Below are 13,814 nucleotides of genomic sequence, written 5' to 3'. Positions count from 1 at the left end.
AGTAAAAGACCTTGACTCAGATGTGTAAAAAACTGAGTTTTAGCTCTGCACTGTGTTACCTAGAATATCTCTTTATCTATCTCATTTTTTTCCACCTGAAAACTAGGGCATATTTAGTCTGATCTGTCTACTTCACAAGGACTTAAGAACAGCTAAGCTAACACATGAAAGAGGCAAATAGCTTTGAACCGTTTAAATGAAAGGTTCCAGAAAAATCAAATAGAGTTCTATAGATAGTCTAAACTCAAGTTAAACCAAATCTGGCATGAATTTATTAGAGGAGTACAGGGCTTTATGGCCTTATACCTTGTAATAACCTTAGAGTATTAAAATATTGTGCTGATGTGACAATTTTCTAGAGTCACTGCTTATCAAAACAGGATAAATTGTATTCAGAAAAATAACTGAGTGTATGTCATTGTCCTCTTGATGATCATCTCCATGAATCAAAAGTTTAGCACTATTCCTAAAAGGTGTTATTTCCTGTGACAAGGAATTACAAAATGTGCCATTTAGTGTAACTGTCATATTTCAAAACACATGCTCCAGGAATTGAAGTAAGAAAACCTTGAGGATACAAGAATTAAAGTTAAATATGTGAACACAGGAAATTGAAAGTACAACCTGGTAATAGACTTCCAGAATATTAAAGATCAAGAGGACCCAATTCTTTTTGTCATAGATGAAGTATTGATTTTTAAAAGACAAACACAAGTTTTTCTAAAAGTAAATGTTCAATGCATATTTTTGTCAAATATGATGTATTGATTTTTTTCTTGAAAAGAAAAAAGTAAAATGATATAGCCAATTAGTGGGGCTGAGAGATTCAAAACAGGATTCTAGTTATGTTGAATGAGATATTTTAACCTCAAAATTAAAAAAAAAACATAGTTATATGAAAATATGAGTTGGAACACAAATAAACTCTTAACTCTGGTAAGACTCATAAAATATATTTTATTTTTAAATTCTGGAGTCTGTACTATTCAACTAAAAAAATGGGATAAGTAGAAGAAAAACAAAGAAGTTTGGAAATAACTGATACAATGATTCACAGAATGATCAAGAATGCCAAAACCAGACATCTACAACAGTGCCTAGTTTGTCAGAGTGACTGTATTTCTGAATTAACATGATCAGTGAAAAAACACAGAAAAATGAAAAAAATTGTTCTTTAAGTAGCAGGGTATACATTTACTTAAGTTGCCTTAATCACTTTTTGAAACTTTAATCTTGCTTTACTATTAACTTGGAATTCCCAGAATTTGAATACTAGATCTTGAGACAGGAAGCTTGTGCTTTTGAATTTATATTTCAGTTAAGAATGTTAATTTTCCTCTTGCAGAAATGATAATAAAAATTACTGCATTCATTCTTTGCAGAAACATCATCAAATACATGACCAAAATAGTTTTGTAAAAAGTATAGCCAGCATAGATATTTCTACATTCTGTGCAAAGTTAGGTGTGTATGCATATATTTGTTTGGATACTTTCTATGCATGTATCTAAATAGTAAACATCTTTTCCTTTACTTCTTCTTAGGGCTGTTATAAAGTACACAACTTTAATAATGTAATACCCGAAGGCATGAACTTGAGTTTTATCATAGCCATGGTTTCAAATAATGGAGATTACACATGTGTTGTTACATATCCAGAAAATGGACGTACCTTCCATCTCACCAGGACTCAGACTGTAAAGGTAGTAGGTAAGCATGATTTGTTTTAAGTGCGCACAACAAAATGCAATACTTTTGTTTAGGCTCTTAAGAGTTTATTACAAACAAGTGTGTAAATTCTGAAAGAAAAGAGGGTTATCTTTTACCTTCACCGCACTATTCCCAAGGCCTCAGCAATTCCACATAGATACTAGGCATTTAACAACTATTGTTCTACTGAATGAATATGTGGATGAATGAAGTAAAGGCAGCTTGGAGAGTGAAAAGAGTGCGGACATATCTGTGTTCAAATTATACCATTGCCATTTATTAGCACTATGACTTGCCTGTACTCTAGGACTACAAAAACCTAACATTTAGTATAGTTCAGAATATTAGAAATAATATACGTATTATGCTAATGCAGTTCCAGGCAAGCAGTAGAAACTCAATGAATATTAGTTAATATTGTTGTCAAAAAAAAGTATTTTACTTGAATTAGGTAAAATGTGTCTTTTATGTACTGGAACTTCTGTAGCGATTGCTGAAGCTATTTGCTGGTAGTGCTCAACCATTGCTTTCTTTGGGGGTGAGAAACTAGAGAAGTGGAAAGGACAGTGTCTAGGCAGAGTCAACAGACTCCCGTCAGACCTAGAAATCAAGAGAACCAGTGTCAGGATAGGTGGCATTTAGAGGAGAGCCCTAAATACTACTGCACCCACTGTATTAAAAATGACAGGGCTTCCCTGGTGGCGCAGTGGTTGAGAGCCCGCCTGCCAATGAAGGGGACGTGGGTTTGAGCTCTGGTCCGGGAACATCCCACATGCCACGGAGCAGCTGGGCCCATGTGCCACAGCTGCTGAGCCTGCACTGTGGAGCCCGCAAGCCACGACTACTGAGCCTGCGTGCCTAAAGCCCGTGCTCCGCAGCAAGAGAAGCCAGCGCAATGAGAAGCCCGTGCACCGCAACGAAAAGTAGCCCCCGCTCGCTGCAACTAGAGGAAGCCCGCGAACAGCAATGAGGACCCAGTGCAGCCAAAAGTGAATAAATAAAAATAAAAAAATTTATAAAAAAGAAAATAAAATGACAGCATATCAGAGTGAGATTTTTTCATACCCCGTCTTTTAATAGATGGAAACATTGAGTCCCAACAACAGAAACTAACCTGCTTAGAGAAGCTCCCTGAGTTAGTGGAAGAAGTAATTCTAAATCCCAGGCTTCTGACTCTGTGTTTAGGGCTTTTTCTACTAGTCTGACACCAAGTTCAGCACAATTTTTTTAAAGGGCTTTAACATAGTGCAAATAAAATTCGCATCAAACGATTTTGTAATCACTTCTCTTTCTCTGCTTACCTTTGGAATCATGCTGAATTGGGGACGGATTCAGAAGAAAAATCAGACTAAATTTAGAACCTAACATGAATGGACATTGAAAGTCACATGAATAATCTAACCATATATACACCTTGGTAATTGTTTCCAATGTATATATACTTCAATGTATTCATTTTTGGAGAGTTGGGAACAGGCATGCATGTTCACTTTGACTTATAGAAATAGAAGTTGACAGACACATATGTGAGGGGTGTGTTTCTTATCCAACTCCCAAGTTTGTTTTCTAAAACCGAAGTATTGAGTATTTATTATACACCAGTAGGATGCTTTAATATGCATTACTTAATTTAATCCACATAATAAACCTGTGAGGTAAGTTTAATTACTCTCATCTTAGAGTTGATTAAATTAGATTTTCAAAGTTTAAGTAAAAAAAAAAAATTGTATGCTTTGTATATGGTCAGGTCAAGGTTAGAACCCTGGTCATTAAATCTTTGAAACTTCTACACTTAAATACTACATTATTAAACCCTTTCAGGGCATCTTTCTTTCAGTTTAGGAATATATAATGTTATAAAAAGCAGCAATCCTATGAATGAACATTCAACTGATAACTAGATAACAGGTAGACTTACGTACTGACCTCACATTGTGATTTTGAATTTTCCATTTGCTTGTTCATTAATTAATACTTACTTATTTAATCATTTCCCAGACTAGACACTCTGGGCATGTTGAAGAGAAATATGTAGAAAAGAAACAATTGAGAAAGACTTGAAATCGATTAATTATTAAGTAGTATGAGAAAGAAGTTTATCTCATATAGGCTTTGGGAAGCAAAAACACTGGATAAACATTCTATCTGAAGCATGAAGGATCCTCAGTATATTTTTTTCCCTTTGTTTGCTTCTTTTAAATGAAAGAAGTGTGGTAATTGACTATCCATTGAACTGTGGGCCCTCTCAAGAATTGACAAACTATGCCAGGAAGTTGGGCAATGCTTTACTGAAGAGCAGAATTTTGAAATGGGTTATGTGGAATAAAGGCTACATGATTTGACATCATATCCCTTTGTCCCTTCCTCTCTATCACAGGCTCTCCAAACGATGCATTGCCTCCCCAGTTCTATTCACCCACTGATCTTGTGGTCTACGAGAAAGAACCAGGTAATTATAGCTGTGCCTCGGAATATCAGTTAGATTCTCTTAATTACGAGGAATAAAGTGTCACTTAAGTTAACGCAAGAGAATAGAGGGCTATTGTAAAGAAACACATGAATTGAAACTGAAGTGCTCTCAGAAACCTAGTCAGCTTTGGGTATTAGCTGCTTCATTGATCTCGTGGGCAGCTCAGGGATTCTCTGCTTCTCTCACAGCAGATGCTCCCTTCTCCCTCTGTGAGCAGTTTTCTTCTGATTAGCGATTTCTGTTTGATGCAAACTTTAGCCTGTGCAGGGCTTTGGTTTACCGAGACTTCAACATGAGCACCAGATGTCCTTTAAACTTCTACCCCACTACAAAGGAGCAGGGAGTAGACCTGGAGTCAGAACTGTGAATTCAACAGGTAACAACTAATAGGACTAGTACACCTTGATTCAGAACACCATCGAATGCGTACGCTGGCTACCTGGGTTTCCTTTTAGTTTTCATAATTTTTCATTCTAGACAAAAATCATTTGGAACTGACCAAATAAGGCATAATCTGTTATTCTTCTGACTCAAAGCCTCTCACAGTTAACTTGAAAAACCATAGAAAATTTTAACATTCTCTATATTGCATCCTTACCAATAAATTCACTTCAAACCCAATGAAAAGTATAAAAGAAAATTTGTTTAAAATGTACTAAAGATAATTGAAGCAGTGTTCAACATAGGTGGAGAACAATGATACCCCCCCTCAAATTAAGAAAAGGTTTCAAATAGTGATCTGCCTTGTGAAAAAATAATACCAAGGGGAGTCTGCCAACCCCAAATGGGGTTCTAGATTTCCTAGAATCAGTAGTGGTTTTATGTATTAATATGAACATTCTTCCTGCTATCAGGGTAAACCCTTATTAATCTTCTAAATATCTTTCCTCTATCTATCATATTATGGTTATAATAACATGCCTGAATCCATATTCACTTTATAACTGGAGAGGAAGGCATAAAAACCATGCGTTGGAAAAGAGGATAGAGTATGACCACTCAGTGAGACAAACCTGAGTTCAAATTAGGATGACAATATAATTTATCATCTCAACCTGGACACCTTTTGAGAGTGAAAGCAGTCGATATTAGTAAATAACTAGGAAAGCAAGCGTAAAACAGAACTGCTCTGGGCAAACTGAAATGTAAAGTCAGTCTAGGTCAAATCCTGGTCTGCCACTATTAACAATTTGACCTTGGAATGACATGTAACATCTTTAAGCTTTAGTTTCTATATCTATAAAACATGAATTTAAAAACTATTTCATACTATTTTGTTAAAATCAAATAAGCTTATTAATAAGTAGCCAAATATAATAAATATTTAGCACAGTGAATTATTCAAAGTTCTCAGTGAGTGTGCTGCTGTTGTTGTTATGATTATTATGACCAGTTTTGCCTAGAGATCCCCCCATCCTCATGTTCCATCTCAGAAGGGTAGCATAGCATTTCTATTTAAAAGTTGTCTTTAAACTCATTGACTGCATCCTGATAGCTTGAGCATTTCCAGATGCATCCTGCCTGGCCAGTCCTCTCAGCGATGGCGTTGCCCCATCTTTTCTGGGCCAAGGTCCAAAGATCTGGAGAACCTTACCTCAATCACCCATTGTTTGTGAGGGAAATAACAAAGGAGAAGAGTAGCCCATGGAGGTTTAGGGCTAAAAAAAGGAATGTTGTCAGAGCCTTTTTGAATAAATACTGTCATTTTAGAACATATATAGGTTGTATTAAAAGATGGGCAGTCTAATAGTTTTATATAAAGCTGCTGTCCTTTTCTCGGTTTGTTTCTTATGCAGTGAAGGAAGAAGGTTACCTTATGGTAGCCCACTTGAAAATCAGTCAGAAGTAGTGTTGAAGGCACACATAAATTTTATGGCTTTTGATTAATCACAGAATAGAACCAGTATAACCATGTGAAGGTTACAAACTGATGAGTTAACTTGTTTTTTTAGGAGAGGAGCTACTCATCCCCTGTAAAGTCTTTTTTACTTTCCTGAAGGACTCTCGCAATGAGGTTTGGTGGACCATTGATGGAAAAAAGCCAGAGGACACCACTATTGACGTAGCTGTTAATGAAAGGTATCATTGACACAGGCAAGGGGGTGACTAACCCTTGTCCCTCAACCTAATGCCTTCCAGTGTATGCTGATCAATGAAAATTAAAATTCTAATTTTTGCCTATCATTAACAAAAATCAGCAAGATTTTCAAGTCTTTAGTGGCTACACCCCAAAGCAGGATTATTGGACTTGCAATCCAAGCCCCAGATGCTACCTGATGACTACATCTTTATGATACCCACTTGAAGGTAGATGGAATGCATATCCTATATGAATGAAAAGGCCAGGATATACGGTTGTGGATAGATGAAAGCCTGCCAGTGTGGCCCTATTCTCTTTCTCAAGTCTGGAGTCTGGGCCTATGTTTTTGTGCCTCAGATAACTGTGTTAGTTTCTTGCCTTTAGTCAGCATATATTTCCTATTTTCCTCCTCTTTCTTAATTTTCATAGCATACAAGTCACATTTTTAAATAATAATAATTTTTAATATTGACTAAATACATTAATGTTCTTTAAATTTTATTTTTTAAATGGATGGTGTGGTAATATAGCTCATTCTCAAAGTAACAAGCTGGGTCATTTTATTCATAAATAAACATGACTTTTTTTGAAGTGGCTGGAGTTGGCAAGGAGAACTGCAACAATTAATTAAAATGAGCAGCTGACTAATTACATGACAAAGTAGTTCTGAAAACTTATGCCTTATCTATCATCTGTGTGTGGATATATCTTAGGCTATTTGAACTTCTAGAATTTAAAAGATATTTATCCCCTACTAGTAAACTTAGACTTTATGCAGAAATTATAAAATGTCATCAGGTACTCTGCAAGATACTTAGTCCCTAACTGAGTAGATTTTATAGGAGTAACAATGATAGAACAGAAATGCCAGTATAATGTGATAAATGCAGTGAATGGGAAGTATGGAATGTTAAAGAAAGATTTAGTTGGGGATTCCAGTCAGCTTTAGGGGATTCAGTAATGCTTCTCAGATGATACAGAGACTAAATAAAGATTTGAAGGATGAGTAGAAATAAACTAGATAAAGAAATCAAAAGTATGTTCCTGGTAAAAAGAACATCATGTGAGAAGGTGTGGAGGTTTCGAGAAGCAGAACATATTTAAAGATACAGAAGGGGGCTTCCCTGGTGGCTCAGTGGTTGAGAGTCCGCCTGCCGATGCAGGGGACACGGGTTCGTGCCCCGGTCCGGGAAGATCCCACATACCGCGGAGTGGCTGGGCCCGTGAGCCATGGCCGCTGAGCCTGCGCGTCCAGAGCCTGTGCTCTGCCACAGGAGAGGCCAGAACAGTGAGAGGCCGCGTACCGCAAAAAAAAAAAAAAAAAAAAAAGATACAGAAGGAGTTTCCTGAAATTGGAGCAGTTTTTGCTGAAGGAATTGATGAAAGATGTGGCTGGAGGCACAGAAGGAGAGTTATTATTTCAGGAATTCTGAGCATTGTGCTTCCAATCCTCATAATAATAATGAATGAATAGTAATGAAAGTCATGTTGTTCTTCCTTGTTGCTCTTGAAACACAAGTCATTGTTCATTGTTCAGCAGTGCAGTTAAGCTTAGGTTAAATCCATCACAGTCCTTAACCAAATTCTCATGACCTACAGTAAACTGCATCAGAAGAACCCAGATGTCAGTCAACTGAAGGAGAGAGAATTTTTTTTTCTCCTTTTGAGCAAAGTAGTTCAAAGTGATCTTAAATCTTGATCTTAGACCCAAAGCACTTGATCTCTAACTTGCTGAGAATTGGATATATTTATTTTCACGATGTTTACTTGCTCTGAGAAGTTTATTCTTTTTAGGATATAACCATGATGTTTGACCAAAATGTTCCATCTGTGTTCAAAATCCAAGTTTTGGGGATCTCTGAAATGTATCAACTATCACTGTGGGATAATAATAATAATAGCCTAATTAAACATTGTTCTAACACTTATGCATTAACATACTCAATCCTCAGAATTCTAGAGTAAGTTAATACATGCAGTGCAATATGTAGACATTGCCACTTTCCTCCTTTTCAAAGGAGGAACTAAGATGTGGAAAGATTAGTTACCATGCCCAAAGTATATAAGCAATAAGTGGCAAAGCCTGGATCAAACTCCAAAGGGGTCAGGCCTCAGAAGCTTCTCTCTAAAATGATGCTGCATCCTACCTCAGATGTTTGAGGATAGAAGACGTTTCCCTTTGAAGACGGATCTGTAGTATGATGCTAACTCTGGGAGTTGATCTACATATTGGGATTGTGTGTAGTATAGATGGTAAAGAATGGCATTGGAATCTAGAAGCTAGTCTCTTTTTGTAACTCCTTTTGGATCACAGGCAACTCAGCTTATCGATGTCCTCACCTAGGAGCTCTGGCCCCTGAGTCTCGCTAATGGTTTGATTTTCTTTCCCCTACTTCTAGTGTAACTCTGAGTATAACAGAAGACGAGACAAGGACTCAGCTTCTGAGCATCAAGAAAGTTACTGCTGAGGATCTCAAGCGCAACTATGTCTGTCATGCCAGAAATGCCAAAGGGGAGGTTGACAAACCAGCCAAGGTGAAACAGAAAGGTAATGGATGCACTCAGCAGATGAATCTGTGAACTCCAAATGCAACACTGAGGTGAATAAGAAAAAAGGAGAAACTGAGAACAGGAGAGCTCCAGCACTTAGCATATCTGACACATAGTAATGAATTAAAGTTGAATGAAAAAATCTTGAGAGAAAGTTTCCATTTATATAAAGATACTCAAAATATTATATTTCTTATAGTTTTAGTATTTTAATGCCCAAATGTGACTTAAAAATTCCATGTGATTATGATAATGAAGCATAGTTTTACATCTATACAGTAATGAAAAATAAAGAAAATATTTAAAGCTACCAAAGATTTAATAAAACTGGTAGAGTCACTTATTGTTGGTGAATTGTAAAGACCCTTTTAGAAATCATTGATGGCAGAGTTTAGGCATTACGAAAAATGGTCGTACCATATGACTTAATACTTTTGGAGTTTTTCCTGAACAACTAACTTAACAGAAAGAGAATTATGTCCCCATCTATATTCTTAGAAGCATTATCTATAATAATGAAACATTATAAATAGCAACCATCTAATTGTATTCAAGTAGTTAAGATATAAAAATATTCTCAAAAAATATAATTTTAAAATGATAATTTTAAACACTGTGTGCCAATATTGAAGCAGGTTTATAATATACCACTAGCCACAATTGCTAAAATGAAAATTAATTAAACTATGACTTAAAAGGCTGTAAAATGATTTCTATGTCGATATTACTATATTTTCCTACAATAAATAAAAATGATAAAGCTTTCTTGTGTGAGCTGTTGCTCCTGAAACATTTTGTGTCTAAGATCCTCTGTGGGTCTCTCACCTAACAAAGAACCCCAGATAATTAATTCTCTCATGAATGTTTTTCAGTGATCTGGATAATAACGATGATGATTCATCACACATGAAGTTAAGCCATTCAGGATTATTCTGGATCCCAGTGTCAGAGCCTATAATGTTTATATAAAAAGTAAAAAATGTTCAATTATAACTGCTGCATTTTTCAGTGGGAGTTAAACCTTTTTTAAAGCTGATGAGAAAACAGACTTCACTTTAACATTTTATTACAATTTAGAAAGTTAAGAGCAAAGGACTGAAGTGTATATGCCTCTTAAGAAGACTTAGTGGATTTGTTCTGAATAGTTAATTGCTTCTGCTCCTCAGAAGCTAGTGTAAAGAGAAAAGACTGAACCCCTTGACGTAAGGCAGTGTTTCCCAAAGTTAGTTCCTAAGAACACTACTAAGACTCTTTATAGTACTGCCATTCATTATTTTTACTCCAGGCACAAATAGCCTATGTTGGAATACTAGTTTCTATGTAATCTAATTCTGTGACCTTGGAAAAGTCACTTTAACCTCTCTGAGCTTCAATTTCTTTCTATTTAAAGTAGGCAAAAGAATACCACTCCCTCATAAGGTTGTTTTAAAGTACTCGGCACAGTTACTGGCATATATATGTATAAACATATTAAATGCTCAATGCATGTTAGCTCATTATTATTACTTCCACACGATTTTCACAGGTATTATTTGACAAAGTCTTTTATACTCAAGTATCATTAAAGTCATCAAGTTAGGTTAGTTCAGGGCCCCTTAGGTTCTTGAATATATTAGTATTTGACGTGAATATCTGCAAGGGGTTGGAATATAGTAGGCAGGATTTTTTCAAATATATTTGATTCCAGATTCTTTAAGTATGGAGCATTTTGTGGGATTCATCTTCTGAGGCATGTGTTTTGGGAAACATTATGGAAGAAAACATAATAACATTGTCAGATGGATAGAATCAAAACAATCAATTAAAATAATGTTTAATCTAGGAGTGATGTGGAAGTCTGTCCACCAGAGTTGCTTGAGTAACTCTCCTTTCACAGAAGGCTGTGTTCTCAGTGGTTTAATATGAATGGCATCAGGAATATGGAGTGACAAATGCAGCTACTGGACCAGATGATCTGTGCTGAAATTGCATTAATATTACATATAACCCAGTTGGATCTGTGTACATCCAGTGGTAACAGAGGTGTTGTTTACTTGGATTCTATTCTGGGCCAGCTAATGCTGAAATTCATAGGTGATATCTATGTTCACATTCATACACTATATGTAGGGGTCTTTCTCTGAATTCTGAATTCATTGACAAAGCATTCTATGTACGTCGCCAAGATGACAGGAAGAGGCTAGAGCCTAGAATGAGAAGAGTTAACAGGGGTACGTCTTTTGACAGCTGCACAAATTCATCTAGTCAGTTAAAGCAAAGTATTAAAGGAAAGGCAGCTAATGTCAAAACGATAAACATAAGTTTTATAATAGCAGAGTTGTAGGGACTCAGGCACGGTGTAAGCTGAACTTTATGAGAACCTGCCAAACCTGTTGCCAAAGAGGTTGTACCATTTTACATTTCCATTAGCAGTGTATATAAATTCTAGGTGCTCTACTTCCTCACCTACTTTTGGAGTTGTCAAACTTCTAAATTTTGGCCATACTAGTAGATAGGTACAGGTATCACATTGTTTTTAATTTGCATTTCTCAGATACTAATTATATATATATAATATATATTTAAATATTTAATATGTAAATATTTTTATGCAGTTTGTGAATTTTTTCTTTTGATGAGCAGAATTTTTAAAAATTTCATGAAGTCCATTTAATAAATTTCTTCTATTATAGTTAGTACTTTCTAAATCCCATATTAACAATGTTTGATTTATAAAGACTTTTCTTCTATACTTAGGCTTATGATCAATTTCTTTTCCCCATACAGAAACCAGTTGTTCTAGCCTCATATTGAAAGATCCCTCCTTTTTGTACTGAATTGTTTTGACAACTTGGCCAAAAATAAATAAATAAATAAATAAATGGCTCTATGAGTGTGGGTCTATTCCTGCATTCCCTATTGTGTCCTATTAATCTGTTTATGTATCTTTAGTCCAATAATACTTTGTCTTGATTAACAGCTTTAAAGTAAGTCAAGAAATCATATACTTTATGTCCTTCCTTCCATTTTTTTCTTTTCCAAGATTGATTTGACTATTTTAGGGACCAAATATTTTTTCATATGGATTTTAATATCAGCTTGTCAATTTCTACATAAAGCCTCCTGCAATTTGATTGGGATTGCATTAACTTATAAATTGATTTGGGGAGAACTGAAGTTTTACCAATATTGAGTTTTTTAACCCATTAACATGATATAGCTCTCAATTTATTTAGGGCTAATTGAATATTCTCAGCAATGCTTTTTTTTTTTTAGTTTCGAGTGTACAGGTCTTGTACACATATAGTTAAATTTATCACTAACTATTTTGTTGTTGATGCTATTATAATGATATTTAAAATTTTTCATTTTCAAATTGCTCATTGATAAAAAATAAACATGAAATTAATTTTTTTATGGCTCTTTGACTTTTCTAAATTCACCAAAAAATAGGGTTTCTGTTTGTTTTGTTTTTTTGGCATCTTAGCATTTTCTACACACTTGATCATGTCACCCACAAATGAACAGACTTTTACTCCTTCTTTTCTACACTTCATACTTTTTATTTCTTTTTCCTGACTATTTCACTCTTTTGGACCTCCAGTAGCATAATCAGCAGAAATTGAGAACAGCCATCTTTGCATTGTTCCCTATCTTACAAGGCAAATATTCAGTTTTCATGATACGTATGATGTCATTTGTAGGTTTTTGTAGATAACCTTTATGTACATGAGGGATTAATCTTCTGTCTTTGGTTTGCTGAGAGTTTTGTTTCATTTTGTATTGTTTTTATAATGAATGTCTATTGAAATTTGTCAAATTCTTTCCTTATCCATTGAGAAGGTCATATAATCTTTCTCTTTAATTCCGCTGTTATACTTTACATTGATTGATTTCAAAATGTTGATCCAACCTTTCATTTCTGAGATAAACCCCAACATCATCATGATGTATTATCCTTTTTTATATATACCTGTATTTATTTGCTAATATTTTTAGAAGATTTTTGTTTATGTTAGGGATTTTGCTCATATATTTGTTCATGAGGGATATTGGTCTGTGATTTTCTTTTCTTGTAATGCCATTGACTAGTAAAAATGTCATGTTGGCCTCATGATATGAGTCGGTTGATGACCCCTCCTTAGCTATTATCTGAAAACTTACGTGTAAAATTGATATTACTTCTTACTCGAATATTTGAAGGGAATACCCATGAAACTATCTGGGCCTGTGTTTTCTTTATGGGAAAGCTGTAAATTATGAATTCAGTTTCTTTAATAATTATCTGGATATTGTTTCTTCATGTGACAATTTTGGGAATTAGTCTTTCAGAGAAATTTTTCTGTTTCATCTAAGTTGTCACATTTTTGGCATAATTTTTTTACGTTATTTTTTATCTTTTTAATGCCTGCAGGATTTGTAGTGATTCTCCCTCTGTCATTCCTGATATTAACAATTTATGTTTTCTCTTAATTTGCTCATGACTCAAGAAAGAGGTTTTCCAATTTTACTGATTTTTTTCAATGAACAAAGGTGTTTTCATTTATTTTTCTCTATTTTTTATTTTATTCATTTTACTCTGATTTTTCTTTATGCTTACTTTGCATTTAATACGCCCTTCTTTTCTCTCAACTGAAGATGAAAGCACATCATTGATTTTAAATAATCCTTTTTTCCAATATAAACATTCAGAGCTATAAATTTCCCTCATAAGACCACTTTTGCTGAAACAAACAAATGATGAAATCTTGAAGTTTCCTTATCATTCAGTTCAAAATATTTTAATTATCCTTTTAATTATTTTTGACCCATTGTTTATTTAGAAACGTGTTACTTAATTTACATATTTGGGAAGTTTCTAGATAACATTTTTATTACATTATGTATTAAAATGTATTTGAATTTTAGAACTGACTATTTTCTCTCAATCTTGATAATTTTTGATATTTCATATTGTCATTTAAGTCTAGGTAGTTTTTAAAAAATCAGCAATGGATATTAAAAGGCAGGGAAAGGGTACCTCTG

At 34.7% G+C, this 13,814-nt stretch overlaps 1 protein-coding gene across 2 annotated transcripts in view; it reads left to right on the top strand.

Annotated features, from left to right (window-relative positions):
- The window catches only part of IL1RAP (interleukin 1 receptor accessory protein), a 125,063-nt gene that overhangs the window by 91,658 nt on the left and 19,591 nt on the right, over nt 1–13,814 (top strand). For both annotated transcript variants that reach the window (XM_022569595.2, XM_022569585.2), the window contains exons 5-8: nt 1,545–1,710; nt 4,088–4,159; nt 6,133–6,259; nt 8,660–8,808. In XM_022569595.2, the coding sequence (XP_022425303.1) occupies nt 1,545–1,710; nt 4,088–4,159; nt 6,133–6,259; nt 8,660–8,808 (514 nt within the window). The remainder of the gene's footprint in view (nt 1–1,544; nt 1,711–4,087; nt 4,160–6,132; nt 6,260–8,659; nt 8,809–13,814) is intronic.

The sequence above is a fragment of the Delphinapterus leucas genome, chromosome 4 (genome assembly GCF_059928025.1).
Source record: "Delphinapterus leucas isolate spDelLeu-1000000601 "Yukka" chromosome 4, BTC_Dleu_Yukka2, whole genome shotgun sequence".
NCBI lineage: Eukaryota > Metazoa > Chordata > Mammalia > Artiodactyla > Monodontidae > Delphinapterus > Delphinapterus leucas.
The sequence above is the reverse complement of the archived record's forward strand: the minus strand, read 5'-3'. Positions and strand labels throughout refer to the sequence as shown.